The 27449-nt window shown below is 39.6% G+C and overlaps 1 protein-coding gene across 4 annotated transcripts in view; it reads right to left on the bottom strand.

Moving 5' to 3' along the window:
- Positions 1-18044: 18044 nt before the first annotated feature.
- LOC105008069 (serine/threonine-protein kinase BRSK2) overlaps positions 18045-27449 on the bottom strand; it is an 864007-nt gene continuing 854602 nt past the window's right edge. For all 4 annotated transcript variants that reach the window (XM_029115106.2, XM_029115108.2, XM_034288278.1 and 1 more), the window contains one exon: positions 18045-20338. Coding sequence is in view for 1 of the 4 variants with exons in the window: in XM_029115108.2 (XP_028970941.2) it covers positions 20316-20338 (23 nt within the window). In the remaining 3 variants the exon portion in view is untranslated. The remainder of the gene's footprint in view (positions 20339-27449) is intronic.

Below are 27449 nucleotides of genomic sequence, written 5' to 3'. Positions count from 1 at the left end.
TAGCAACGATTCAGGTTTAACTGGTCGACGGCATTTCTTCCCAGTGACCAAGAGAAAGTTCTTCCCCGCCTGCAGGAGCTGTGCTGGGGGGCTAACAAAACTATTGTTTCTTCCTGGTGGCACTGACGCAGTTTTTTCTATTTCTACACTAGCATAATCCTTGCCTGACATTTGCGTCAGAAGCAGAGCCTCTAACTCTGCTATCCTTAACTGAAGACGATAGTTCTCCTCTGTGTTGTTGCTCCAACAATTACAGTGATAAGTCATTTTAATGATACTTAGCCTTGGGTGTTCAGGGGTGAGTAGTTCTGTTAATTATGTCCAAAAAGAGTCCCGGTGTAGTAACGTTGGGTAAGAGGTCAACAGATAAAAATATTGCGTTGGTAAAACTCTTAAAATAGAATTTTGACCAATTAGTTTATATAGAGTAAATTCGAAGTTTGGCAGGTAGCCAGGTAGGTAACAGCAGGCAGCGTACAACACTTCAATCCCACAATGCAGTCCGTGAAATGCAGTATAAAGGCCACAATGAACATTAACCTAATATACAGTATCTCACAAAAGTGAGTACACCCCTCACATGTTTGTAAATATTTCATTATATGTTTTCATGTGACAACATTGAAGAAATGACACGTTGCTACAATGTAGAGAGTGTACAGCTTCTATAACAGTGTTAATTTTCTGTCCTCTTAAAATAACACAACACACAGCTATTAATGTCTAAACCGCTGGCAACAAAAATGAGTACACCCCTAAGTGAAAATGTCCAAATTGGGCCCAAAGTGTCAATACTTTGTGTGGCCACCATTATTTTCCAGCACTGCCTTAATCCTCTTAAGCATGGAGTTCACCAGAGCTTCACAGGTTGCGACTAGAGACCTCTTCCATGCCTCCATGGCGACATCACAGAGCTGGTGGATGTTAGATACCTTGCGCTCCTCCACCTTCTGTTTGAGGATGCCCCACAGATGCTCAATAGGGTCTAGGTCTGGAGACATGCTTGGCCAGTCCATCTCCTTTACCCTCAGCTTCTTTGTTTGGGGTCATTATCATGTTGGAATACTGCCCTGCGGCCCAGTCTCAGAAGGGAGGGGATAATGCTTTGCGTCAGTATGTCACAGTACATGTTGGCATTCATGGTTCCCTCAATGAACTGTAGCTCCCCAGTGCTGGCAGCACTTGTGCAGCCCCAGACCATGACACTCCCACCACCATGCTTGACTGTAGGCAAGACACACTTGTCTTTGTACTACTCACCTGGTTGCCGCCACACACGCTTGACACCATCTGAACCGAATTCCAGTAATCCATGTCCTTAGTCTGCTTGTCTTCAGCAAACTGTTTGCAGGCTTTCTTGTGCATCATCTTTAGAAGAGGCTTCCTTCTGGGACAACTGCCATGCAGACCAATTTGATGCAGTGTGCGGTGTATGGTCTGAGCACTGACAGGCTGACCACCCACCCCTTCAACCTCTGCAGCAATGCTGGCAGCACTCATACGTCTATTTCCCAAAGACAACTTCTGGATATGACGCTGAGCACATGCACTCAACTTATTTGGTTGACCATGGCAAAGTCTGTTCTGAGTGGATATCCAATATAGTTGTTGCTATTAAAACAATGAATTTGCACTTAATTCATTGTGTGTCTAGAACTAAAATGTCTGACAAATTACAATGACGCCAGACATTTTGGCAACAAATATGGCGGAACTACTGCCCTTCAGAAAACTAAATCTGTAGGGGAGTGCACTCAGTAAAAATAAGTTATTCTACATTTTCATCCCGAAAAGGCTGTGACATTCAGTACCTCTGAAAGACCTTAGGGGAATGTTATGAATGTACCTGTAACATCCCAAAAAGGCTGTGACCTTCAGTACCTCTATAAGACCTTAAGGGAACGTTATGAATGTATCTGTAATGTCCCGAAAAGGCTGTGACAATCAGTACCCCCGAAAGACCTTTAGGGAACATTATGAATGTACCTGTAACGTCCAGAAAGGTTTGTGACATTCAGTACCTCTGAAAGACCTTAGGGGAACGTTATGAATGTACCTAGAACGGCTGTGACTTTCAGTACCGGTATTAGACCTTAAGGGAACGTCACAAATGTCTATGTTCATTGTTAGCTAGGTACTGAATGACTGTTAGATTCATCCCTGACATCGATTTTCTTTTTTCATGTCCGTCCTGTAATGGGTCTGCTTTCCCGCATGGAGTCATTTTCCATTGACTTTGTCGTGAAAGCAGTGGTGGAATGTATGAAATTATTATCAATGACGAAAAATACTTGAATTTATAGTATTTAAAGAGTTACATGAAGATTTTAGTTTCTGTTTCCATAGTTATAACAGAACATTGGCATCTGTTAAAATTGTATCCCTTAGTGTCCGTTCAAAGTATTTGTCTAAATTTGGGTTTTTGGAAATTTGTTTTATGTAAAATCTAACATGGTTATGGTTAAGTAAAATACATCTTACCATTTTGATTTGGTTTAGCTAAGAAAGAACTAATGTGTTGGGATGAATAGTGACTATGAGAATGTGACTGTTCAGTTTGTTCGTGTGATATTTGATTAGAAGTAATCATGCTAATGTATAGGCTAGCTGGTAACCAACATTACAGAGAGAAGAGATTGAGTGAGATGAGATTGAGGTTGTGTAAGGAAGACCAGGTCCGTAACCTCATGAACAAGACTTTCTAATGCTGCAATAAATAATATAATTTCTTTCTCCCTTGACAAACGGGTATGCTAATTATTACAACCACTATACGAAACGGCCGATTTCTAACAAAACCAACTATAAAAGAGAGTGGAATTTCAGAAGCACCAGAAAGGTTAAGCGTTTCCATTATATGGTTAATGTTTACAACTGTTCTAATCTATTTAGACAACGAAGCAATAATATATTGGATATATAGGTTTGAGTGTTTGGTAGGACTGGGTTCAAATGCATAAAAAATAAGCAACATGCTAATGTAATGGACATATTTCTGATTGTGTACTGTGCAGTTGCAACTAATCTTCAAGGAGAATTCACTGACATGTACAAGACACTTGAAAGTTATTCAGCGATAGAGGACTGGTTGGAGTCTGAGTTTGGCTTAATGGACGATTGTGAGGTGGGCTGCAATAAGATGGATCTCACACTGCCCCACAGATACAAGCGGATTCTGCTTCCTGGGGGGCTGTACATCTACAGTAATGCCTGGTTCCTGACAGTTGGACTAATACTAGTCCTGATGATTCTGCCAGTGGTGGAGCGTCAGGGCCAGCAAGGCCTTCTCTGCTGGCCTAAACACTATCAGAATCACTGGCTTGCATTTATGTAATTTTTTTCCTGTGAATGTGTATTAAATTATTCCCAATAGTCTATTCTCTTAATTTCATAGCTTTTTTCTTGGTTGCGCTGATTCTAGTAGTGTATGTTTATATTACAGCTTTAATCCAATCATATTTCAGTCTCAATGTGTTGCCACAAGCAAATAAATCTGCCCTAAGGCCTTCAGAATCAATCGTGCAGGCGCCTGTTGCTTAAAAATTAATGGGAATGTAACGGTGCTCTTTAACCAATCAGATACTTATATCAGATTTAATCAACTAATCAGATTTCGAGATGGCGACACTGGGGCCATCTAGAAGGCTTAGAATAACGTCAGCCTTTTCACATCTTTTGATTGGATGGTCAGAACCCGTGCTATTACAACTAACGTTAGTCAGAGCAAACCGCAAACAGAATCTGTACAATATAAAAACATTTACGTAGTGATCAAATACAGCTTTTTTTATTATTATTTTACAAACCACAATGGCTGACAGAGGAGAATTTGTTAATTTGGTAACAGATTTACTAGCAAAGCCATTTTCAAGACGGACTTTTCAAGAAAAGCGGGAAATCATAAGGAAAGGTCGGCCAACCCCGAAGCTAGCAGGCCTGTCCCAGCCGGGGAAAGGGTTTACCCGCCGCTTTCATTGCAATAATTACGAGCGTTACCCTTGGCTCATAGCCTCCGAGGAGCACTGCATTGTATTGCTGGGAATGCATGTTATTTGCAGTCGATCGACTTAGTGTTTGGAGCCACACTGGGTTTGCAAACTTGAGTTGTCTAACCAAAGCAGCAGCGAGACACCAAATCACGGCCGGACACTTACAAGCAACGGTGCTTTTGAAAACTTTTGGGGAAACTCGAGTGGATCTTGTGATGGCAATTTCTAAAGTCCAAACTATTTACGAAAATGGTAGGTAAGACAGAGGAAAACTCAATTTGCACAATAATCAGTTTATTCTTGCAAGGAGAGAATACACAGGTTACAAAGTAACAATGAATAATCTCTAAAGTAAAACAGGACAAGCATCATCATTTAAAGGAGGGTAAAAAGGGGTGTGGTAATATGTATGTCAATAAAACACATTCACATGGTAATCCTTTTCAACCTTTTAGGAGTCACAATGTCTGGACACCCAAGGATAGACCCTAAAAGTGTTATACAGATTAACTCATTTACGAGTAACTTATCCACTAGTGCCGGTCAAGGATGATGTTCAAGGATGTCTCCCTGAGACAAACACCAGACCCCACTCTACCTACATTCCTTTACTTATCTAAAAATGGGGACTCAGTCCTTTAATCAGTAAGAACACATCAGTGTAAGAAATTTCCCTGACAATCTACAGCTCAATGAACAGATGCGCAGGGAAACAGAGCTCCACAACGAAAAGGTGAAGAAAAACAGGGAAATATTGAAAAGACATAGATTGTGTCATATTTTTGGGGAAACAAGAACTTTTGTTTCGGGGACACCATGAAAGCGCTGGGTCCACAAATAGAGGCAATTATTTGGAGCTTCTTTCTTTTCTCGCTGAAAACAACACAGACTTACATTACCACCTGTCCACGAACAAAGTGTTTTGTGGGACGTCAGGCACAATACAGAACGACCTGATTAATGCCATTGCTGAAGTGATGGGAGAAGAGATTAAAAGGGAGATTAAAAAAGCACTCTTTGTTGCTGTTATGGTGGACGAGACGACAGACGCGAGTAATGCAGTGCAGCTCGCACTGGTCCTGCGTTATGTGACGGACACGGGTGTCAAGGAGCGCTTTGTCAAATTTTAAGATGTCACCAGTTGCAAGTGAGCCGATGACATTGCTGCTCTAATTGTCAGTTTCTTGGAAGAATGCGAATGCCTAGATAAAGTTGTGGCACAGTGTTTTGATGGCGCACCGGTCATGTCATCTGGACTAAATGGGGTGCAGGCTAAAGTCAAGGAGAGGGCACCTATGGCCTTATTCATACACTGCTATGCTCATCGACTGAATTTAGTACTGACTCAAGGGGCCTCGAAGCTTAAGGAATGCAAGATATTTTTTGCCCACCTAAATGGCCTAGCTGCATTTTTCTCCAGATCCCCTAAGCGCACGCAACTACTGGATGAAATTTGCCAGCGGTGTCTAACTCGTGTGGCACCAACACGGTGGCAATACACATCAAGATTGGTCAGTACAGTTTTTGAAAAGAGAGTTGCCCTAAAGGAGCTGTTTGACCACATACTGGAACATCATGATGAGTATGACGAGGACTCTGTGCGATGTGCTGATGCATTTAATGCACATCTGGATGATTTTGAGTTTTGTTTTTTGCTTCACACATTTTATGGAATTTTTGAGTATGCAGATGTGATTTTTGCAATACTACAGAGCAAAACATTGGATGTACAATTCTGTCTGTCAAGGGTGAATGAGTTTTGTGACACCATTGAGCGAGAGAGGGGCCGATTTGATCAGATCTATGAAGCCACTGTGCGCATCGCAGGCGCTCCGAGTGCACGGAGAGGGCCAGCACAAGGAGACCTTCGTGCACACTACCACCAACTCCACAGCACTGTTCTGGACAACATTCTTTGCCAGATACGAAATAGATTTCAAGACCACGAAAAATTAATGTTTCTCTCCCTCCTCAACCCCCAGCAGTTTCAGACATACCGGAAAAAATTCCCGCAGGCAGCCTTCACCAGCTTGACACAGAGTCACGGAACACTGTTCGATATGTCCACGCTAAAAACAGAACTGACTGTAACGTATGCCATGACAGACTTTGAAGGCAAAAGTCCAGCTGATCTCCTTCATTTCCTTCAGCAGAAAAATCTGTGTGAGAGCATGGGGCAGCTACACACAGTCGCATGTTTGGCGCTGACTATCCCTGTGTCCACTGCTTCTGTCGAGCGGACATTCTCAGCCCTAAAGAGAATTAAAACGTATGCCAGAAATAAGACTGGACAGACTCGACTTTCAGCATTAGCCTCCATGGCGATAGAAAGGGACTTATTGTTGGATCTGAAACGTACAAATAACCTGTACAACAGTGTAATTGAAGTCTTCTTGAGAAAGGAAAGGAGAATGGATTTTGTGTACAGATAATCAGTTTTGGTGAGTAGGCTATAATGCATTTTATTTAGCCAACATTTGTTTATACAGCGAGTCAACTTTTGGCTAACTTGGGCCCCGTTTTTGCCCCATTTCTTTCTGTGCTGAATATGATTTCTTTTTATTGTGAATTTATTATCAAAAAATATATTTTTTTATTTTTATATATTATTTAAAACATTCATATTATCAAAATCGATTTTTTTAATGAAAAATACTTTGTATTTATCACCTGAAAGAACTGTACTATATTTTAATTGTTCAAAAGAAACATTTGGTAAACTTTTTTAAGAACAATTTATGCTTTTGCGTTTTCTTTCGTAGAATTTGCAGAAAAAACACACACTTTGCCTTCATTTAAAATGTAATTTAATTTAAAACAATTCCGTGGTCGGAGAATTCAAACGGTAGCTACTAAAAAATGCACGGAAAACCGAGAGCGGATGCTTCTGCTAGAGATGATGTATGTGGCACTGCTGTGGCTGCTTGATGGTTGCATAGCAACAACAGATGGCATGGGAGCGCAAGCTCTTTTCTTTTCTTTTTAAAGAAAGCGGCACGTTTTTAGACGCGATATGTGAACGGCCCCTAGGGTTTCTTGCTTTAGTAATGGCATTCATTCTCACTGCATGAGAGATACCGTCTGTGATGCAACAGCCTGTTGTACTGCGTTTATGGTATAATATTGATAGTTTAAAGTCGTGGCGTAATAATGATGGTAACGTTAGCCTATTAAGAGGTGGATTAATTCGGGTAGGACCCCACTGAAGGCCTAGGTGTGAAATGCACGCTCCGCCACTGGATTCTGCCATGAGATGAAGAAGGCCACCTCCAACTGACGGGGGAGCTAAGGAAAGCTCCGGTTCTGGACAATGTTTACTGGGGCGCAGAAGACCAACTGCACAACATCATGCCACGCTGATTGGGTCCATACCAAGTACATCTCATCTGCCATCCAGGTAGCTAATAGAGGTGCCTGTGGTCGATGACACACGCTACAGGAGGGCTTCAGTGTTTAAAGATTAGGCACAGTGAATTAAAGTTAGTTTTTTTGGTACTAGTAACCATCACTTCTGACCCGGCCGGTAGCTATAGAGTTCTTAGATAAAACTGGTCATTTTGCCATTTACAAAGGAGAGCACACAGATTCTCACTGATAAAGCAGCTAGAATGGAGACAACTAGAGCTGTTTCATGGTAACCTGCATTTGAGCTATGAAGGACAACACCTTGGAATATACATCTGACATATACATTCTGTTACAATGGTCTGCCAAGAAATGGCTATCTGACATTTAAAGGAGTAGAACATTTGCGATGAATTTGGAAGTACATCTTATTGGAACCTGTTATGGAAATTTTGAACTAAAGTGCATTTGAGAAATGTCTGTCTTTCCATTTGCTGGTATGTAAATCTTTACTTTGATTGTGACACACGTCTGTATAATATCAGAGGATTATTAGGTATTTGGGACATGTCCTCCTGCCTAGACAAAGAAGGGTGTCAGTTCTCTGTTCCTTAGGAATGTGGTCCTTGGGGGGAGTGAGGTCAGTTGGCCCCTTTAGGTAAACACAACAGTAAACATTATGGCAGGAAGGATAAGGTGGGGGGACAGCCCGCCCTTTGGGTAAAACCTATGTGACACAAGACAGATGGGCAACAACTTACCACACCCCTTTTGTCTGTAATAAATACAGATTGTTCATGTGTTAAGTCAGAGACCCCTCAGACGATTGTTTGTAAGCGTTTGACGTGTCTCTCTTATTTGCAAATAATTAATAAACTGTTAAATTGTGCCAGAGAATTTTGTCTCTGTTTCTTACTCCTTTAAGAGTGTCGATCGATAGAATTGCCATCACAAACCACAAGAGGACCTTTTAGTGAATCGAGCAATTGGAATAAGAGGAAGGATGTATTCAGATTGAAGGATGTATTCAGTGATAGGTGTTTACACACCCAACTGTCGATGCAACTTGCCCCATAATTTCAGTATATGTGTCACTTGAATTTCCTTTGAAAAAATGTTTTAACATGAAAGCTTGCTGTACTATGTTGTAGTTCTGTATAATGGAAATCTGTGGTCTTGGATTTACAACAAAGGTAATGGTCTAGAAGCATGTAATTGAGGATGAAGACAGATTTGTTCCATTCTCTAATCATTAGGGTAATGATATCGACAGGGTCATGTTGTTAAAGAGTACTGTTTTGTTGCAGTCTACATCCTAATGAGTAAACTGTTTAAGGATTGATACCAAGGGTTGATTTGGTATCAAGAGGATGGATTGTTTTGGACATTTTGAACTAAGGTCCATTTGAAAAATGTCTGTTTTTCTATTGCCTAGTATGTAACTATTTTCTTTGTTTGTGACACACGTCTGTATAAATATCAGAGAATCACTAGGTGCTCTGACCATCTGTTCATTCCTTTGTTCCCTAGGAATGTGGCCATTGGGGGAAAGCAGGGGCAATTGGCTTCTTTAGTTGAACACAACAGTAAACATTATGGCAATAAGGATAAGGTGGGGGGACAGCCCACCCTTAGGGTAAACCTATGTGACATAATACAGATTGGTAGCAACTTACCACACCCCTTTTTTCTCTATATTTTTCCCCTATAAGTACTGATTATTGTCATTAATTACTTTAGAGACTCCTCAGATTATTATACTGTAAGCATTTGATGCATCTCTCTATTTGCAAATAAAGTATTAATTGTGGCAAGAGAATTTTGTTTCTGTACTTACTCCTTTAAATGTTTGATCGATGAAATTGCCATTACACTGGGTACTGCATTGTGTTACAGGGATGGATATGACAATATTCATGAAGACAGACACTACAGCTATGTTTACAGCCATGATCGCCACAGGTGTTAAAACCTGTATAACACCACTCACAAACATATGACACCTAGAAAACCCTTCAGATTCACGATGCCATAGAAATGGTTATTGTGCAAGTACATGAAGACGGTTCTAGGGTGGTGTCCTCGCTGTTTTGAAACTTGGTAAAGTGACTATCCAGTGTTTCGATGAAAGACAATTTTACACCCTATAATTATTTCAAACCAAACAATCTGTGAATGCCACACAATCATCTAACGCTAAACCAGCTCCCATATGTAACTCACGACCACTAACCAGGGTCTCAGCATGTGTACCGTAGGGTCAACATACCCATCAAACAAACAAAAAAACATGTAGAATCATTATTCACAGCCACTTATGAATTCCTTCTTTTTTTATCGATAATCTGCTCTATCAACAGTGTTTAAGCTTTACGTCACGGGGCACCATCCTCTTGGTTTTTGACAATTTGTACCACCAGCTCTAGTGATTCATCAATCATGATCTCAGCATTACTCTGCATAACGCTTTCAAGTAGATTACCAAACGTGCATTCATTATATTCATCCGCTCTCATGGTCACATGTACGGGGTCTATCAGAGATTCACCAATCAACTCAATCTGCAGGTGATCACCAGGCCCGTGTACAAAGTCTGAAAGCTCTGACAATCAAAGTATGCAAGCCAGCCATAATACTTGCATAGAACGTCCCAAAATCACCAACTTCACAAGTATTTTGTAAATGTATCAACTGTCATAAATCAACATTGTCAAAGCATTACTTTGTATAACTCTAACATCGCCATCACTGCACTGAGTTTGCATCAGCGAGCTCGAAGGAGAGACAACTAGATCATGTGAAAAATGGGGGCTACTAAGCTCGGTTAACAAGCCTGAGGATTATTGTGTGCATCGCTGTGTAACAAAGTAATGGTTGGTTCATTTGTATTTTGGGGTGTGGTCGATTAATTATGTGTAGGTGTCAAGGGCGTAGATTTGGTTTGAACATTGGGGGGGTTTAAAGTTGTGTGCTGCCTGTTTTTTTTTTTTCATGTGTATTGTTATTGGATCATCTTTCTTTCTTTCTTTCTTTCTTTCTTTCTTTCTTTCTATATGCTTTAACTGATTACAAAATCAACATATACAAATATGAAAGAGACAAAATTTAGACATTTATTTTAAGATTTTTACATTCCATTTTAATGCATTTAATTTTTTTAAAGGGAAACACATGGGCTCTTGAACAACTGTAAACATTAAATTTAGATACACCACTTGCTCAAAGGCACAGAACAGTGATTATGATTACACAGTTTAAATGAAAGCTCCAAATATCTGCTTGCGTCTCTCACAACCAACAACAAATTCTTGGCACACCAACTTGTTGTCTAAGAGGTCCAACTTGTCTTGGTGGACATGACAAACTGCCACATGATTCTGTCTCTTTTGTGACATACTTGAGCGTAGCCAAGTTTTTAACCTTCTTAGGGCGCTAAAGCTCCTTTCTGCTTCAGAAGATGACACTGGTACAACCAAAAGCAACCTGACCAGAGTTTCCACTTCACTGAATAGGCCACGGATAAGTGAGCTATAAATTAAATACATTGAAATGGAGATTAGCTAGCTAAAATATATCTGGTTTCACTGGTGTGTACTTAGCTATTACACAATATTCTCATACCTCATTCTCAGTACATGGTTGTTGTTTTTTTACATCCCTCTCTGACCTGCAGTTAAATAAAGTCCGCTGTGCAGAGCTTCTCTTCATTTTTGAACGTTACCCGTCGTCGTGACTCGTGTGCTCTCCACTCGCGTTGTTTTGGAAAAAGTGCGCCTTGGGCGTTTCCAATCGGTTCAATGGAGGGGAGTATTATTATTATTTTTTTTCCTATTTGATTATGACAAACTCATATTTGAGTAGGAACAATTATTGTTACAAAATATATGAATTCTTCATACTTTTCATTTGATCTACTGTAATTCTCATGTCGAAATATTGGGGGGGTTATAACTGATGGATTTGAATATTGAGGGGGTTACCTCCCCCCCATCCCCCCCATAAACTACGCCCCTGGTAGGTGTTGTTGGCTGTTCCGTGTCTGGTGTGTTGTTAGCATTATCTTTCACCATTTCTCTAGCTTAACGTGTAAATAATGATCCACTTTTCAGGTTAAAATATTCTAACTCAAACATACAGCGCAGTTTTGATGAGTTGATGGTAATACCTTCACCTTTCAAGCATGAAAGAAATCAATGAAGATGCTGGTCACTTGGTCTAAATACAAATAGGATTAACAAGCAAATACTAGTATTAAAGCTGATTAAGAATAATGTCACAAGTCTACTTACCAAGATTTGAAGTTTACCAAACACGGCTGGTGTTTAATTCCGCTCAACCTAAACCGGATATTTAAACAGGCAATATGAAAGACAGCTAAAAATGCATGGGTTGCGCAAACGTAACATTTATTTAGACATTCTTGAAAAGTTTAAATGTGTCGTTTGTTAGCGTCTGTAATTGCAACACAATTCAAATTACTTACTTCAAAGAAAATAACTTGTACTTACAACTGAAACGATATACTCCGCGCTTGAAACAACAGCTGACTTCTGTGGATGCTGCGGGGTTAAATACTGTCTTTACATCGCAGCTGGGGGGCCTCCAGCAAGTCACGCCTCTTAACTTTGTCATTGGTTACTTGTCATTGTTATTCACGTTAGATTTTTGTGTTGTGTTAGAACTATACAGGCTGCAACGATTAAAATTCTGGATAAAACATAACTATTTAGTTCTGATGATTGTTGAAGTTTGACAACCAAATATATTGATACTGTCTGTTAGAAACGCCATTCTTGTTAGTTTTCGCAGATCAGCCGTGACATCACGTCATATAATTTTTTATATTAACGATAAACTCATCTTCTTACATATAAACGCAGGGTATTGTCACCATATCGCCATTAATCTGTTCAACATTTAACAAACACAAGACCATAATACAGCAATCAAAAATCAGATTTCACGAGTTGTCATTACGAAAATGCAGCACATCTTACCCGGAAGTGACAGCATACGCCCATACTAACACAAACCAGTAATGGCAAATACTTCAGTATTTTCTTTTACCAACGTTGCCTATTATTAAACATTTCTACCAAGGTGTGGAAAACAATCTCGCGTTGATCCCCGTTGTACAATTTCAAAAGATGCCTTTACGAATGTTTTAATAACCTGAAATAACATATTCTGACCTGTCAACGATTCGCTGTTGTTCATACAAATGTATACGCTACCTTGCGGGTATCTTTGTAACATTTTGCCATATAATTTGTAGATGTAGTGATTGTATGAGTTAGTGAACTGTTGTAAGCTGTTGTAACCAATGTAGATGTATTGATTGTATAAGTTAGTGAACTGTTATAAGCTGTTGTAACCAATGAAACAAAATATTAAATGTTTATAATATGAGCTGAAACTGAAGGAGCAAGTAGGAGAATAGGAAACCCTGTTCAAGCGGTTGCCGGGGAGAGAAAGATTTAGTATGTCTGTCTTTTGAGAAACAGGACACAGGTTAGAGACACACACACATAGTCTGACAGGCCAGACAGAAACCAGGAGGGGACAAGAAGAGGTTTGCGTTTATCCTTATAAGGAATAGAACTGGAACTGGACCAATAGCACACTTGTTTTGTGAATTTAACGACTCTATCTTTTGGGCGTAGTAGAAGTATAAAATGATCTGTTGAATGTTGATCCTTAGACATTGTGCGACGACACTTGTCTCCAGAAGCTTCTGTAATAAATGGATGTACGATACGGTAATTGACCTGACTCCTGGTGTTTTATTCTCCTTTCCAACAAACCAACTCGGGGAAGTGTTAGACTTCAACAAATGCAACTTAAAAGTTAATGCTGACTTAAAACAACAATTTTTATTACAAAACTCACCATTGCTCATGTACCAAAATCCTTGTTTTTATATATAACAATATTTTAAATCCCAAACCGCGACACAATCCACCTATGCGTAATGTGTGGTTGGCCCAGGCCATGACTGTTCCTTCAAAATAATAGCATTGCTCGAGCAATGTTTGTTTACTGTAGTGGTGTGTGGGACGACAAACTGTGAAACACGGGATGATTTTCAACCTGCATACACTCACCTAAAGGATTATTAGGAAAACCATACTAATACTGTGTTTGACCCACTTTCGCCTTCAGAACTGCCTTAATTCTACGTGGCATTGATTCAACAAGGTGCTGAAAGCATTCTTTAGAAATGTTGGCCCATATTGATAGGATAGCATCTTGCAGTTGATGGAGATTTGAGGGATGCACATCCAGGGCACGAAGCTCCCGTTCCACCACATCCCAAAGATGCTCTATTGTGTTGAGATCTGGTGATTGTGGGGGCCATTTTAGTACAGTGAACTCATTGTCATGTTCAAGAAACCAATTAGAAATTATTCGAGCCTTTGTGACATGGTGCATTATCCTGCTGGAAGTAGCCATCAGAGGATGGGTACATGGTGGTCATAAAGGAATGGACATGGTCAGAAACAATGCTCAGGTAGGCTGTGGCATTTAAACGATGCCCAATTGGCACTAAGGGGCCTAAAGTGTGCCAAGAAAACATCCCCCACACCATTACACCACCACCACCAGCCTGCACAGTGGTAACAAGTCATGATGGATCCATGTTCTCATTCTGTTTACGCCAAATTCTGACTCTACCATCTGAATGTTTCAACAGAAATCGAGACTCATCAGACCAGGCAACATTCTTCCAGTCTTCAACTGTCCAATTTTGGTGAGCTTGTGCAAATTGTAGCCTCTTTTTCCTATTTGTAGTGGAGATGAGTGGTACCCGGTGGGGTCTTCTGCTGTTGTAGCCCATCCGCCTCAAGGTTGTGCGTGTTGTGGCTTCACAAATGCTTTGCTGCATACCTCGGTTGTAACAAGTGGTTATTTCAGTCAAAGTTGCTCTTCTATCAGCTTGAATCAGTCGGCCCATTCTCCTCTGACCTCTAGCATCAACAAGGCATTTTTGCCCACAGGACCGGGTGAAAATGCCGTATACTGGATGTCTTTCCCTTTTCACACTATTCTTTGTAAACCCTAGAAATGGTTGTGCGTGAAAATCCCAGTAACTGAGCAGATTGTGAAATACTCAGACCGGCCCGTCTGGCACCAACAACCATGCCACGCTCAAAATTGCTTAAATCACCTTTCTTTCCCATTCTGATATTCAGTTTGGAGTTCAGGAGATTGTCTTGACCACACCCCTAAATGCATTGAAGCAACTGCCATTCAATGGTTGATTAGATAATTGCATTAATGAGAAATTGAACAGGTGTTCCTAATAATCCTTTAGGTGAGTGTATACTACAGTTGGTAAGAGTGGTTATTAAGGGACCATTACTACAGGGCAGATCTGATCTTAAGGCCCATCTCTTGTTAAAATGAAAAATGGACTGAAACTCTCCAAATCGTAAGTCCCTAACCCCTTCTTTATATCTTACACAAAAAGCATGTCTCCCACGTGTAACTCTGTGCTTGTGGAAAAACACCATGCTACACGCACATTGTAAAACATGGAAGTTTACATCTGTTGTACCACATGGCAGTGGAACCCTGGCACCCTTTTGTTGAACACCAAAAATCTTATCGCTGACACAACACTTTTTATTACAGTGTAATCATAAATTACAAAGTCACCGGACATAGTCACATCAATATGGATGTCCCGCCCTCCAGGGCCATAAATCACCATTCTGACACATTATACCCTACATTTACTGCTAATGCTGAAACCTGCTAAATGCTGCTTTCAGCTTTAATTTTATTCTTGTTCTTTTTGTTTTACATACATAGATTTTTTGTCTTTTTCATACAGTTTTTATTGTGTTCTACTCCTGTTTTTATTCTGTTTCATTGTTTCATACACGTTTTTACTCATTTGTACAGTTTCTACGTTGTTCTACTTGTTTCTATTATTTCATTGTTTAATAAATATCTTCTTCCATATAGTGTGATCCGGTAGAATATGTTGAAAATGACATCTACGTTGTCAATAATACAATGCTTCACAAAAACTTGAAAAATCTTGCGCTCCATGTATATCTAACATAGTCTCATTCTGCTAACTTTTGCTCAAAATACCATCGTTCTTTGTTGGTTTTTCTTTATTACTGTAAACAATCTTCCTTGGTCAAATGCACTGTTTCTCAACGGGGGTGGTACCAGCCCCCAGGGATATTCAGTGGACAATGGGGGGTGCTGGAAGCAATATTTCTGAAAGGGTGGCGTTGAGGTGCCCTTTGGGGCCGTTTGTTTTAAGGCGAGTTTACACCGAAGATTCACAACAATACAAGTTTAAAGTTTCAACTACTTGCAAAATAACTGCCAGTTTACGCCACTGCGACTGGACGAGACGATGTACTCCTCTTCAGTGTTTCTGTCAGCTTTTTGTGGCGCAGCTACGTGCTGCCTTCCTTCCTAACAAACAAATAGTTTGGTGTGAAAGATTGAAAAGATGTGACAGTCCAGGATGTGTTCGTGAGTGATGGGAAACTGAAGGTGCACGGAACGGTGGCGCTGCTGCTCACCTAACCGTGACACATAGTTGTAACTTTTGAGCACCATTTGTTGTTAATATATTTTTGTTGGTTTACATACCTTTATGGAGTCCACATTTTATCTGAATAAATGCCCAAAATAGTATTTGTTTTCCTGTGTGTGTTTTCCTGGTTGACACATTTTGGTACCAGGAGTAGGGTTTCTGATAATTAGGAGCTAGTAGATACTGTACCATACTAAATATGGTAGTGTTGAAGAAGGTAGAGCAGTGCTTTCTGGGCAGAGAGGACAGCTCTGTGACGTGCAGAGGACCAGATGTGGTGTCTGGCAACAAGTACTCAAGGCCAGGGATGACATCGCCCGGGATTTAAACACCCCAGCTCATCCCATTGGACATTTGCAATGCTTATGGCAGAGACTGGACTGATTAAAATGACAGTTTGGGCTCAGATGATGAGGTATAGAATGAAATTAACGTTCAAGCACAGGCAATGACTGCTTTAAGTCTGGAACGCATGGACATCAACAAATGCTTGGTTTCCTCCTTTGTGATGCTTTGCCAGGCCTTTATTGCAACTTTCTTCAGTTGTTGTTCGTTCGTGGGTCTTTCTGTCTTAAGTTTTGTCTTCAGCAAGTGAAATGCATGCTCAATCTTGGCTGGATGTTGTGAAGGGGTTTTTCTTTACCATTGTAAGGATCCTACGATTTTGTACCAAACTGTTGATTTGGTCACTAATGTTCCTGCTATCTCTCTGATGGATTATTTTATGCATGTAAGGATGGTCTGTTTTACTTGCATTGAGAGCTCCTTTGACCGCATGTTGTGGGTTCACAGCAACTTCCAAATTTAAATGCCACACCTGGAATCAACTCCTGAAATTTTACCTGCTTTTACCTGATGAAGAAAAAACAAAGGAATAGCCCACACCTGTCCACGAAACAGCTTTTGAGTCATTTGTCCAATTACTTTTGATCCCTTGAATCATATTAAAGAGTTATTACTATACCCTTCATCCAATTTGGATGTGAATACCGTCAAATTGAAGCTGAGAGACTGCACCTTAAGCCTATATTCATTATTTATTATTACTGTAACTTGAATATATTTTTGTAAACAGCCAAAATAACAATACTTGTGTCAGTGTTAAATTATTTCCGTATGTGTACGTTCCCCGGGAATGCCACATCATTTAAAAAACGGGTGTTACGTGCTAGAATCTTGTCTGCTGATGTATGACTTAGAAGAGATATGTTTATGTAACAATAGTAAAACTGACCAGCTTTGGGATCTGTCCTATTACCACAGAGAAATGTTTAAACGTAGTGTTCCTCAGCTGTTGCACAGCTTCTATGGTCGTAGACAAAGAGAAGCTGAAGCCTAATTTGACTTCTCACATGCTTTGTTGCAAGCTCTTAAAAAAAGCCCCTGATGTTGTTGCCAATCAGAGGTTAATGTTAAGAGATCAGTATATAGAGTCAGAGATCTATCTCTTAGAAGACAGCCCCGTAAATGTCAGGAACAAACCCAAATCCATCCACTCTGATTGATGTGGACTCTTGGGGAGCCCTCAGTAGATTTTGTGAACATTTGGTTGGAGAAGCATACTGTACTGCTGTAAATGCCAGCAATCAGATGTCAGTTACTTTAGAGGATATTCTAATGGTAGTTGTACCGCAAGGTAAAGCCATTGGTGAGTTAACACAGGCAGTCAATAATCTGGCTACTCAGAACATAGACACTAGTATGGGGAGCAGCAGCAACAACAGGACACAACCAAAATTCACACTGAATGGCAAGCCTATAGGTTCTAAGTGCCAGACAGGAGATTTGTTGAAGGTTTTTCAAAGATAGCAGGTCCACTTCACAACTTGGTAAATATGTCTAAGCGCTGTAAGTCCTTCAAAGTAAATCAGTAGCTTAGTAGCCTGTGGACCACAGATTGTCAGATCTCTTTCGATGCCTTGAAGGAACTTACCAGTGCAACTATTCTGGGTTTTCCCGATTTCATTTTCTTTTAATGTGGAGACAGATGCCAGTAGTCACAGGGAGGTATCTTATCAGCAACAAGATGCCAAAAAGCGAGTGGTTTCATATGCGAGTAGGAGCCTGAGAATTCCCCATCAGAATGACAAGATTTCTAAACAGAAGAGACAGACACACTACAATGACAAAAAGGCAGCCCACATACAAACCTTAACTGAATGAGTTTATTGGAGTTGTCTTTCCGTACTGAATTTGCTCACAGTTGTGTTACAAGGGGGGTGATATGGTTTGATTGTTTGTTTCCTGCTGTGATAATAAAAGGAGCACTTGTGGCTTTCGGTGCAGCATGATATAATACAGTACCCATAATGCTCTGTAACCGTATATCATTGTATGTGCTCAGCATTGTTTCCCAATGAGGAAAAGGGTAAGGGTAAAGATGTAACAGTAGGTATTGCTTTGTCTTTAGGACTACATCCTAAATGACAGCCTTCTTCCTAAATAGTACATTACACTACTACTTGACCAGGACCCCATAGGGCTCAAAGTGCACTACATAGGAAAAGGGTGTAATATAGAATTCCAGCCAGGATTGTGTGATTCCCCTAGCTCCCTGTGCCCTCAGCATGCCGCCCCTTACTGCCTTATAGAGATGGACAGAGCAAGAAGCATTACTTTAAACGCTGCACACAACAGAATAGAAAGTAAAAGGAGAGAAAGAGAGGGGCTCAAGGAAAGATAGAAGAAAATAAACAAGAGAAAATGGAGGGAAGAGGAGGAGGAGACTGAACATAACATGAGAGAAGTGATAGGCTAAGGGCAGAGAGAGTGAGATGTAAGGAGCATTAACATTGAAGCCATGCAAAGAAAAGCTCCTGTTTGACATGCACACAGCACTACAAGCTAAAAGCAAACAGCAGGAATATCCCCATTGTAGAGGAGAGAAATTCCAACCCCCATATTTGTCTATGTACAAGAGAAAAAGAGTGGATGAAGTAATTTTTTTATGCCTTTGACTGGTCTACCCGCACAATGATGTGAAGCCGGCAAATACTAATCAAGGAGCATTATTCTCCCCAAAAGAAGCTAAAAGTCTACATTCTTAAATAACAGGTAAAATTATTTTCTTCAAATATACAACAAGCCCTCACTCCCCACCCCAACCCCCTTCAAACCGTAAGATGTTGTTCATTGAAGTTTACAAAATGCTGGTCAAAGTCAGACAAATGAAAGTAATTTTTTTCTTTGACTAAACGAAAGCACGCTGCCACATTTACAAACATGAATAAAGAAAAAAAAATAACATTCAACTGATCTAACAGCTTTTTTTCATATAAATATTAACGTTATAATATCAAATTAGGAAACGGAGCAGAAAAAGCAAAACAAATATGACCAAATGATGGAAAATACAAAAATATCCACAATTGCATTTCACACTTTTTCTCCTCACACCCTTACTGCTGGTATTTGAGACTAAATATACATGACAACTGAAACGAAGTGCTCTGCGGAAAAGGGATAAAACAGGTCGAATACAATAATATTTGTACCATGAAAATGTACTCAGGTCAAATCAAACATTCAGAATCATAAACAAATGACTATAAACAAAAAACACAGCGAAAGAAAAGGGAAAAGCAAACATTTGTAAATACCTGGCCTTACTGGTATATCTAAACAGTGACACAACTAGACTAGATTTCTTTTTTACGTAAGAAATGAATTTCATCTCTACAACAGAATAGATCATTCATTTGGATTACCCCCTACTCTTCCCACAACCCCAGATACTGTCAGACCATGACCCACACCCACTGACACCAGACTGCCTATAACTCTTTCCTGTCTGAAATAGTTTTTCCAGTTTGTTTGCAGCAATGGTAGTGAGTCTATTAAACATTTATTTTATGTTTCATTTTTAAATCTATTTTTTTTACATAGAAAATAACATTAAAAAGAGAAACATTACAATCTGGGAAAGCGTCCACATTGACAATGCTACTCCGATAAACTAACTTTTTCACATACTTCTCCTGGCTCATCATTCTGTACATTTATTTGTTGTTTGTTCTTATTATAACATCCCAGAGTTTTTCTGTGTATACTGTACATGTGTAGGAGTGAGTGTGTGTAAATTATTTTGAATAATCCGTAGTAAATGAGGGTCAGGACAGATTATTTGGGTTTGTATGTGCTTATGAAGGAATTAAAGCATTTGCATGAGTGTGTTACACGCATTTGTGTGCTCTGCATCAGAAGGGTTAAGATAGCTGTTTTGTCTCTCAGGGACTGCCGATCAAGTTGGTGAAGGGGTGGAGAGTTGGGAGGGTGATGACGTCTGTTTCCATGGCAACCCGCTCCTCGAAAAGCAGTCCCCAGATCCATCAACTAATGTCCATCAGCTGGTGTGCCGACGGAGTAGTTGGGAGGGGTCAGGGGAAAGGCATAGTGGAGAAGGGAAGCAGGAGGAGGATCTAATAGGTTTTCTGGATAATTCCTGGTAGTAGAAAAGATTCAAGTCAATAAAGATGCAAGACACAATGGACCTGTTTGAATGGAGAATGGCATCCTTTCTTACTTGCTTCCTCAAAGCAAGCACAGACCTCTGGAATTGGATACATGCAAGCAAAGGTTACCCCCCTACAACTATCATCAATCCAACTAGGGCTGGAACTAACAAATATTTTGATAATCGATTAATCTCTTGATTACTGCTTCAATTAATAGATTAATACAAAAAAACATACATATTCCATCAATAAATGCAGGATTTTCATTTAAATATTTTTTTTCCCCCCAACAACTTGGAGAATGCTCTACACTAGAAAACATGAAACAAGTTATATTTATTGTTAAATAATGTATTCATAATATCACAGTGTGCTCAATGAACCTTCAAAATATATAGATAAAATGATTTAGCGACTGGTAGAACATCACTCAGAATTGTATAGCATCCATTTTTTCAACTTATGTTTTAATTGAAGAACATAGAAAACATCACTTAAAATAAATGGATTCACTGGCGATACATTTTCCTCAGAGTTTCTATTGCAGAAGTGAAGAATTTGCACTCATTACATGATACATCAGTAAAAGTAATGCTTTTAGGTTCTAAGAGCTGCTTGACTATAAACAAATTCCAAATGCTCAAGCAGACCAATAGTTTGGTGGTACTAACATTACATTCATGCACAGCTCAAGCATGCATTCAGGCTGAACCATGTCTCACTTTAAAAAACACAACTCATGTCACAAAGCCAACTTAAAATTAACTCTGCAAACAGTGGCACACTTGTTTTTGATATTATGCTGAGCCCTCTTCAACCTTTGTTGTCATGGCTCCAATGAATTATGTTACAAATCTTTTTTTAAAAGGTGCCCTATGCAAGTTCACGCCACCTATCACCAATGAGTTGAATATCAGTTCTATAACTTCATTAGGATCTGACACTATCCTTACTAAGAGCATAATGACAGGTCTGAAGTAGTGTAATCTGCAACTGTCGATGCTGGAGCAATGAACATTCGTTTTAGATGGGGTCGAAGTTGATGGGTCCGTTCCATAACTACGGAACACAGAATAAATAAAGTAAAAAGCTAAACCAATAAAAACGTAATCTGGGATATCTATTGCATTAGATACATTGCCTTATTTCAGACACTCGTAGATGGCTAGCTTGCAAACATGAAATTCTAAGCGTGCTAGCTAGTGTTAGCTGGAACAATAAAATATCTGTATTTGACCAGATAGCACGAGGCTAAATCTAGCTAAAAGGCAATTGTTGAGATAAATGAAGTTTAAATAATGCTGATTTAATAACCATGTATTCTTATGTTTTTGTTTTATTAAATTGTATGCTGCAGCCAGATTAGGGAAATATGATTGAATACAATAACCATAAAAAGTTTAGAACTCCATACATTACACTCAGCCACACTCACTCAGACTTCACACCTGGCTCAGATAGAGAGACAGGATTAAAACCCCACAATTAACATACAAATTAAACTGCCCCCTATACAGCAGGAAGAGACCTTCTGTCTCCAACCCCCTGATGTTCTAGTCTAGGTTAGGACAATAGAATTACTGTAAATTACTGTAACCTGGTTAAGATTTCACACCTGTATGCAAGAACCTGTTGATCTATGACCGAGAGTAACCCCAAATGGGAAGAGTTTAGAGCATGCCCTTCTTCATTGGACAGCAAAAACAAAGAGATTCGTCCAACATGTCACCATGCCAACGAAGAGCCAATAAGGATGGGTTTTACTCACAAGAGTGAAAAGTAACCGCCCCTGTGGCGGGAGAATCAAAACCGATGTTCGATCTTCATTCAGGGCGAATATTTTGTAGAAGCTCGAGGGTTAAGCAAATATTTGACAGATGCAGTGTAATTCATGTATCTTGACTTCTATTAATACATCTTTGTGCTAAATTTCCATTCGGACCGAAGCCTCTTCCTTCTTCAGAGATTCTGATACACGTAAAATTCTTAACAAAATGTAATTGCTTCTTCCAAGCGATAGTTGCTTATGTATAAGGTTTGGTCAAACAACCCACAATGCATGGTAGTTTTTCTTTATCTTTTCGAAAGAACACCAAGTGGTAACACTATTTTCCAGCAGCAAATGGAATCAAGGAGTGTCTGTTCGGACACACAAATGTTATTGTCTCGACCAAAGACTGGAGAAACCTTCCTAAAACATATCTGCACTTATACAAACAAAATAAACAAGAACATTGAGTGATTTTCGATGTTGAATAATTGTTTCTCCGTCATCATCAATCTAGTAACTTTCACTTAGCTCTCCTCGACTATCTAGCCAACTAGCTAAATGAGGTATCTAATCTAACCTTACTTGTCAAGTAGAAAAGTAGCCAATTCTGAATCACTGTTCTTACAAATTTCAGCTCTCGCCATCTAATAAATGCCAAATTCACCCTTGTTTTACTTCATGCTTTGTCTGATGCTCCCGTTGCTTCCGTATATATTTTATTTCTGCAGCACTTGGTGTATGCCTACATGAACCCAAACAAAGCTTGTCATTGGGCCACAACTCACACACCTTTCACAGACATTTTGAACCCTGACATTTGAAGTCAACAATCTTAAAATTACCAGATTTATAAATTATTCCCGACAACCAAAGTGTAGCACTGACTATGCTGATAACTTGTAAAAAAAAAAAAAAAAAAAAGGTCCTTAAAATGTATTATGATATATGGTTCTTTAACCTGCCAATCTTAAGGATCAATCCATTAAGTTGTTCCAAAAAAGGGTAAAACATTTTTTCACTTTTTGAATGGATTTACTGAAAGAAATCACATTTTTTTTGCCATGGCCGCAAAAAAAGTAAAAAACTTGAAATAAAAAGTCCTAAACACACAATAGTGTGCAACATGGTTCAGTGTCGTAAAGGTACAGTGGGGAGAACAAGGATTTGATACACAGATGATTTTGCAGGTTTTCCCACTTACAAAGCATGTAGAAGTCTGTCATTTTTATCATAGATACTCTTCAACTGTGAGTGACGGAATCTAAAACAAAAATCCAGAAAATCACATTGTATGATTTTTAAGTAAATAATTAGCTTTTTATTGCATGACATAAGTATTTGATACATCAGAAAAGCAGAACTTAATATTTGGTACAGAAACTTTTGTTTGCAATTACAGAGATCATGTTTCCTGTAGTTCTTGACCAGGTTTGCACACACTGCAGCAGGGATTTTGGCCCAATCCTCCATACAGACCTTCTCCAGATCCTTTCAGTTTCGGGGCTGTCGCTGGGCAATACGGACATTCAGCTCCCTCCAACGATTTTCTATTGGGTTCAGGTCTGGAGACTGGCTAGGCCACTCCAGGACCTTGAGATGCTTCTTATTGAGCCACTCCTTAGTTGCCCTGGCTGTGTGTTTCGGGTCATTCTCATGCTGGAAGACCCAGCCATGACCCATCTTCAATGCTCTTACTGAGGGAATGATACATGGCCCCATCCATCCTTTCCTCAATACGGTGCAGTCGTACTGTCCCCTTTGCATAAAAGCATCCCCAAAGAATGATGTTTCCACCTCCATGCTTCATGGTTGGGATGGTGTTCTTGGGGTTGTACTCATCCTTCTTCTTCCTCCAAACATGGCGAGTGGAGTTCAGACCAAAAAGCTAAATGTTTGTCTCATCAGACCACATGACCTTCTCCCATTCCTTCTCTGGATCATCCAGATGGTCATTGGCAAACTTCAGACGGGCCTGGACATGCGCTGGCTTGAGCAGGGGGACCTTGCGTGCGCTGCAGGATTTTAATCCATGACGGCGTAGTGTGTTACTAATGGTTTTCTTTGAAACTGTGGTCCCAGCTCTCTTCAGGTCATTGACCAGGTCCTGCCATGTAGTTCTGGGCTGATCCCTCACCATCCTCATGATCATTGATGCCCCACGAGGTGAGATCTTGCATGGAGCCCCAGACCGAGGGAGATTGACCGTCATCTTGAACTTCTTCCATTTTCGAATAATTGCGCCAACAGTTTTTGCCTTCTCACCAAGCTGCTTGCCTATTGTCCTGTAGCTCATCCCAGCATTGTGCAGGTCTACAATTTTATCCCTGATGTCCAGTGCTCTTATTGAGGGATCGAGGTTGTTTGCCAAGATCTCACTATAATGAGTGGAGAACAGGATGGTTTCTTAAAGAAAAATGCAAATTCATTTAAAAATCATACAATGGGATTTTCTGGATTTTTGTTTTAGATTCTGTCTCTCACAGTTGAAGTGTACCTATGGTAAAAATGATAGACCTCTACATGCTTTGTAAGTAGGAAAACCTGCAAAATCGGGGTATACTCCCCAAAATATATTTTCATCATGTATTTTTAGAGTAACAAAAATGATTCTTTGGGTGTAAAATCTATCAAAATAAGGTTATTTTTGGTCAAGGTTGGCTAAAAGTATACCTGTCTCATATTTTGTGTTAGACACTGATCTAATATGAAATTCTATCTAAAGGAATGAAAGTCCAGTTTGACTTCATCCATCCAACACCAGCAAAAGTCACAAAAACGGCGGTACTATGTAGCCAAAATACCCTTGTCAATGGTTTATAGTAATCATAATAAAAAATAAATAAATGTAACAACCGGATCTCCCTTCCTCTGAACAGAATAATTTGCAATATGTTAACTTCAAACCAAACAAACATGAATCTGTGAAACACGCACAGTTTTACAACTGTGTCCCTGATGATTATTAGTGACATACAAGTGTTAGCTAGCATGTCATTAATGGGAAATGTATATTTTTAATAGTTGGTTAATGTTTTCGCTAAAAAATATTTGTATTACAAATGACAGATCTTAGTCTTCTCTGAAGTGTCTACTAGAAAGTTGTAGCTAGCTTTCTTGCCTTCCAGTAAAGAAAAAAAAAAAAAGACCACTAAAGCCCCCATAAAACAGGCCTAGCGAAGTCCCTGCTGAGTGGGTTGAGCACATATTAGATGCTCTGTAAGGGCATTCGTAGCTTGCCTCACAAGGATATTTTATTTCTACATGCACATCTATTTTATGTATTTCCATGCCGATTTTCCCAATCTGACATGCTACAGTATATTATATTAAAGTTAAATATATTAACCATGTTTTAAGTGAATACAGACAAAAGTGATGTCTCATTGAAAAGACGCAGACACTATTCTAGTAGTCGTTCGCTAACAACTTTGTCTTCCTGACATGCGAAAAATTAAAGACCAAATTAAATGAAAAAATACAGTTTTGAACATCGTTGATGGGAGAACATTTGTTCTCCCATTAAATGATGCAATATCAAATGCATTTTATTTGCATCTGTACAATGCTGTGAAAAGATTTTATGGCAAAATGAATAGGTTAATTGGCTATATGGCTAAGAAGCATTGTCAGTAGTTTGCAAAGTTGATAAGAAAATGTGTTTAACGATTGTGTGATTTCTGTAATTATTCAATTTCTTTCAATAGCCTATATTACATACAGTCATGTGAAAAAATTAGGACACCCCATTAAATATTCAGTTATTCATTAAGAAATGTTCACATATCGATGTCTAATCTTGTTTTATTCATCGCTGGAAAACAAAGTGATCTAATTGCAGGTAAACAGCAAAATGTATTATTGTTTTACTCATTAAACAAAAGACATCAACATAAATGCTTATTCTAACTGAGGAAAAAGTTAGGACACCCTACCACCTAATACCTAGTGTCAGAGGTGGGACAAAGTCATTGTTATGCAAGTCACAAGTAAGTCTCAAGTCTTTGCCCTCAAGTCCTGAGTCAAGTCGAGTCAAAGATGAGGCAAGTTCCGAGTCGAGTCAAAAGTCAAAGCCAACAAGTCTCAAGTCGAGTCCAAAGTTTTACCATTTTAGTTTCGAGTCATTTCAAGTCCTCTTACCACAGAAATAAAATGTATACAAATCATGTATGTCTGTAAGATTTGTATTTATTTAAACCTCTTTTTATACAATGACATTAACCAAATACAGTAAAAAACTGAAAATGTAATTGTCACAAAATTTCAACAGCATATTGCACTAGAACAATGCACAGCAGCTTCAGTCCTGTATTGTATTGACCTCATATTGCAAAACAGTTTAACTTTCAAATAGACATGGGTCCTTTTAGCCTAAACTTTTTTAAACATGTCATCAATAAAATCCTCACTCCTCAAAATGATCACTTGTGAAAAACTGGACCAACCTGATAATATAATTGGAATGACTCCATAGAGACTGGTGTGTATGAATGAGTGAGTGAGTGAGTGAGTGAGTGAGAGAGCTGTGTGGACAGGATGAGCAGAGAGTGAGTGTGGGTGCGCATGCGTGCTGTGGACAGGTGGAGGGAGGCCCCTATACTGCATTGCATTTGCAAAAGATCAAATTGGCCAAAAGTCTGTCAGTCATTTGTGCACGATGGGGACGCAGAATGATGCCAGCATGGCTGAAAACTCGCTCCACTGGAGCACTAGAAGCAGGCACTGCCAAGACTCGGCTACTTGAAAGAGTGAAGGAAGAGTCTTACTGTTCAGTGCCCAGAACAAAAGGGCATTCTGTCCTTCTGCCATGTCAATGTAGTGACTTAGCTGTACTGCTGGTGGGGTCCCAACATCCCTTTTCTGCCTCTTATGGTATGCAGCAAACAGGCCTTCTCCTTCCATGTCCTCTAGTTCTTCTTCAGCAGGCACTGGCACAGGCACAGGTTGCTCCGTCTCTGCAGCATCTTGCAGGATCAATTCTAAAAAAAAAAACATGTCACAACAGCAGAAACAAAAGAGCCCTTATTACCATTACTGATGTTGATGATACTGTGCAAGACTGAAAATTGTTATTATTGTTTATTCAGGGATGCCTGCAGACCTCTGACCAGGCCGCTCAGGAAACGAACTTGAGGCTTCAGCTTCTCAAGATGGTAATTGAGGGACAAGACGGATGGAACAACTGCACTGATTGTAATGACTTTCTCCCCCTGTGTCAAATCAGTTGCTTCTCTGAACGGTTTCAAGATGTCCACCAACTCCTTCAGCAGATTCCACTCTTGTGGTGTGAATGACAGTTCTTTATGCCTTCTCAAGAACTGTGCAGAGCT

This window comes from Esox lucius, chromosome 19 (assembly GCF_011004845.1).
Source record: "Esox lucius isolate fEsoLuc1 chromosome 19, fEsoLuc1.pri, whole genome shotgun sequence".
Classification (NCBI taxonomy): domain Eukaryota; kingdom Metazoa; phylum Chordata; class Actinopteri; order Esociformes; family Esocidae; genus Esox; species Esox lucius.
This window is presented reverse-complemented; position numbering and strand designations above follow the sequence as displayed.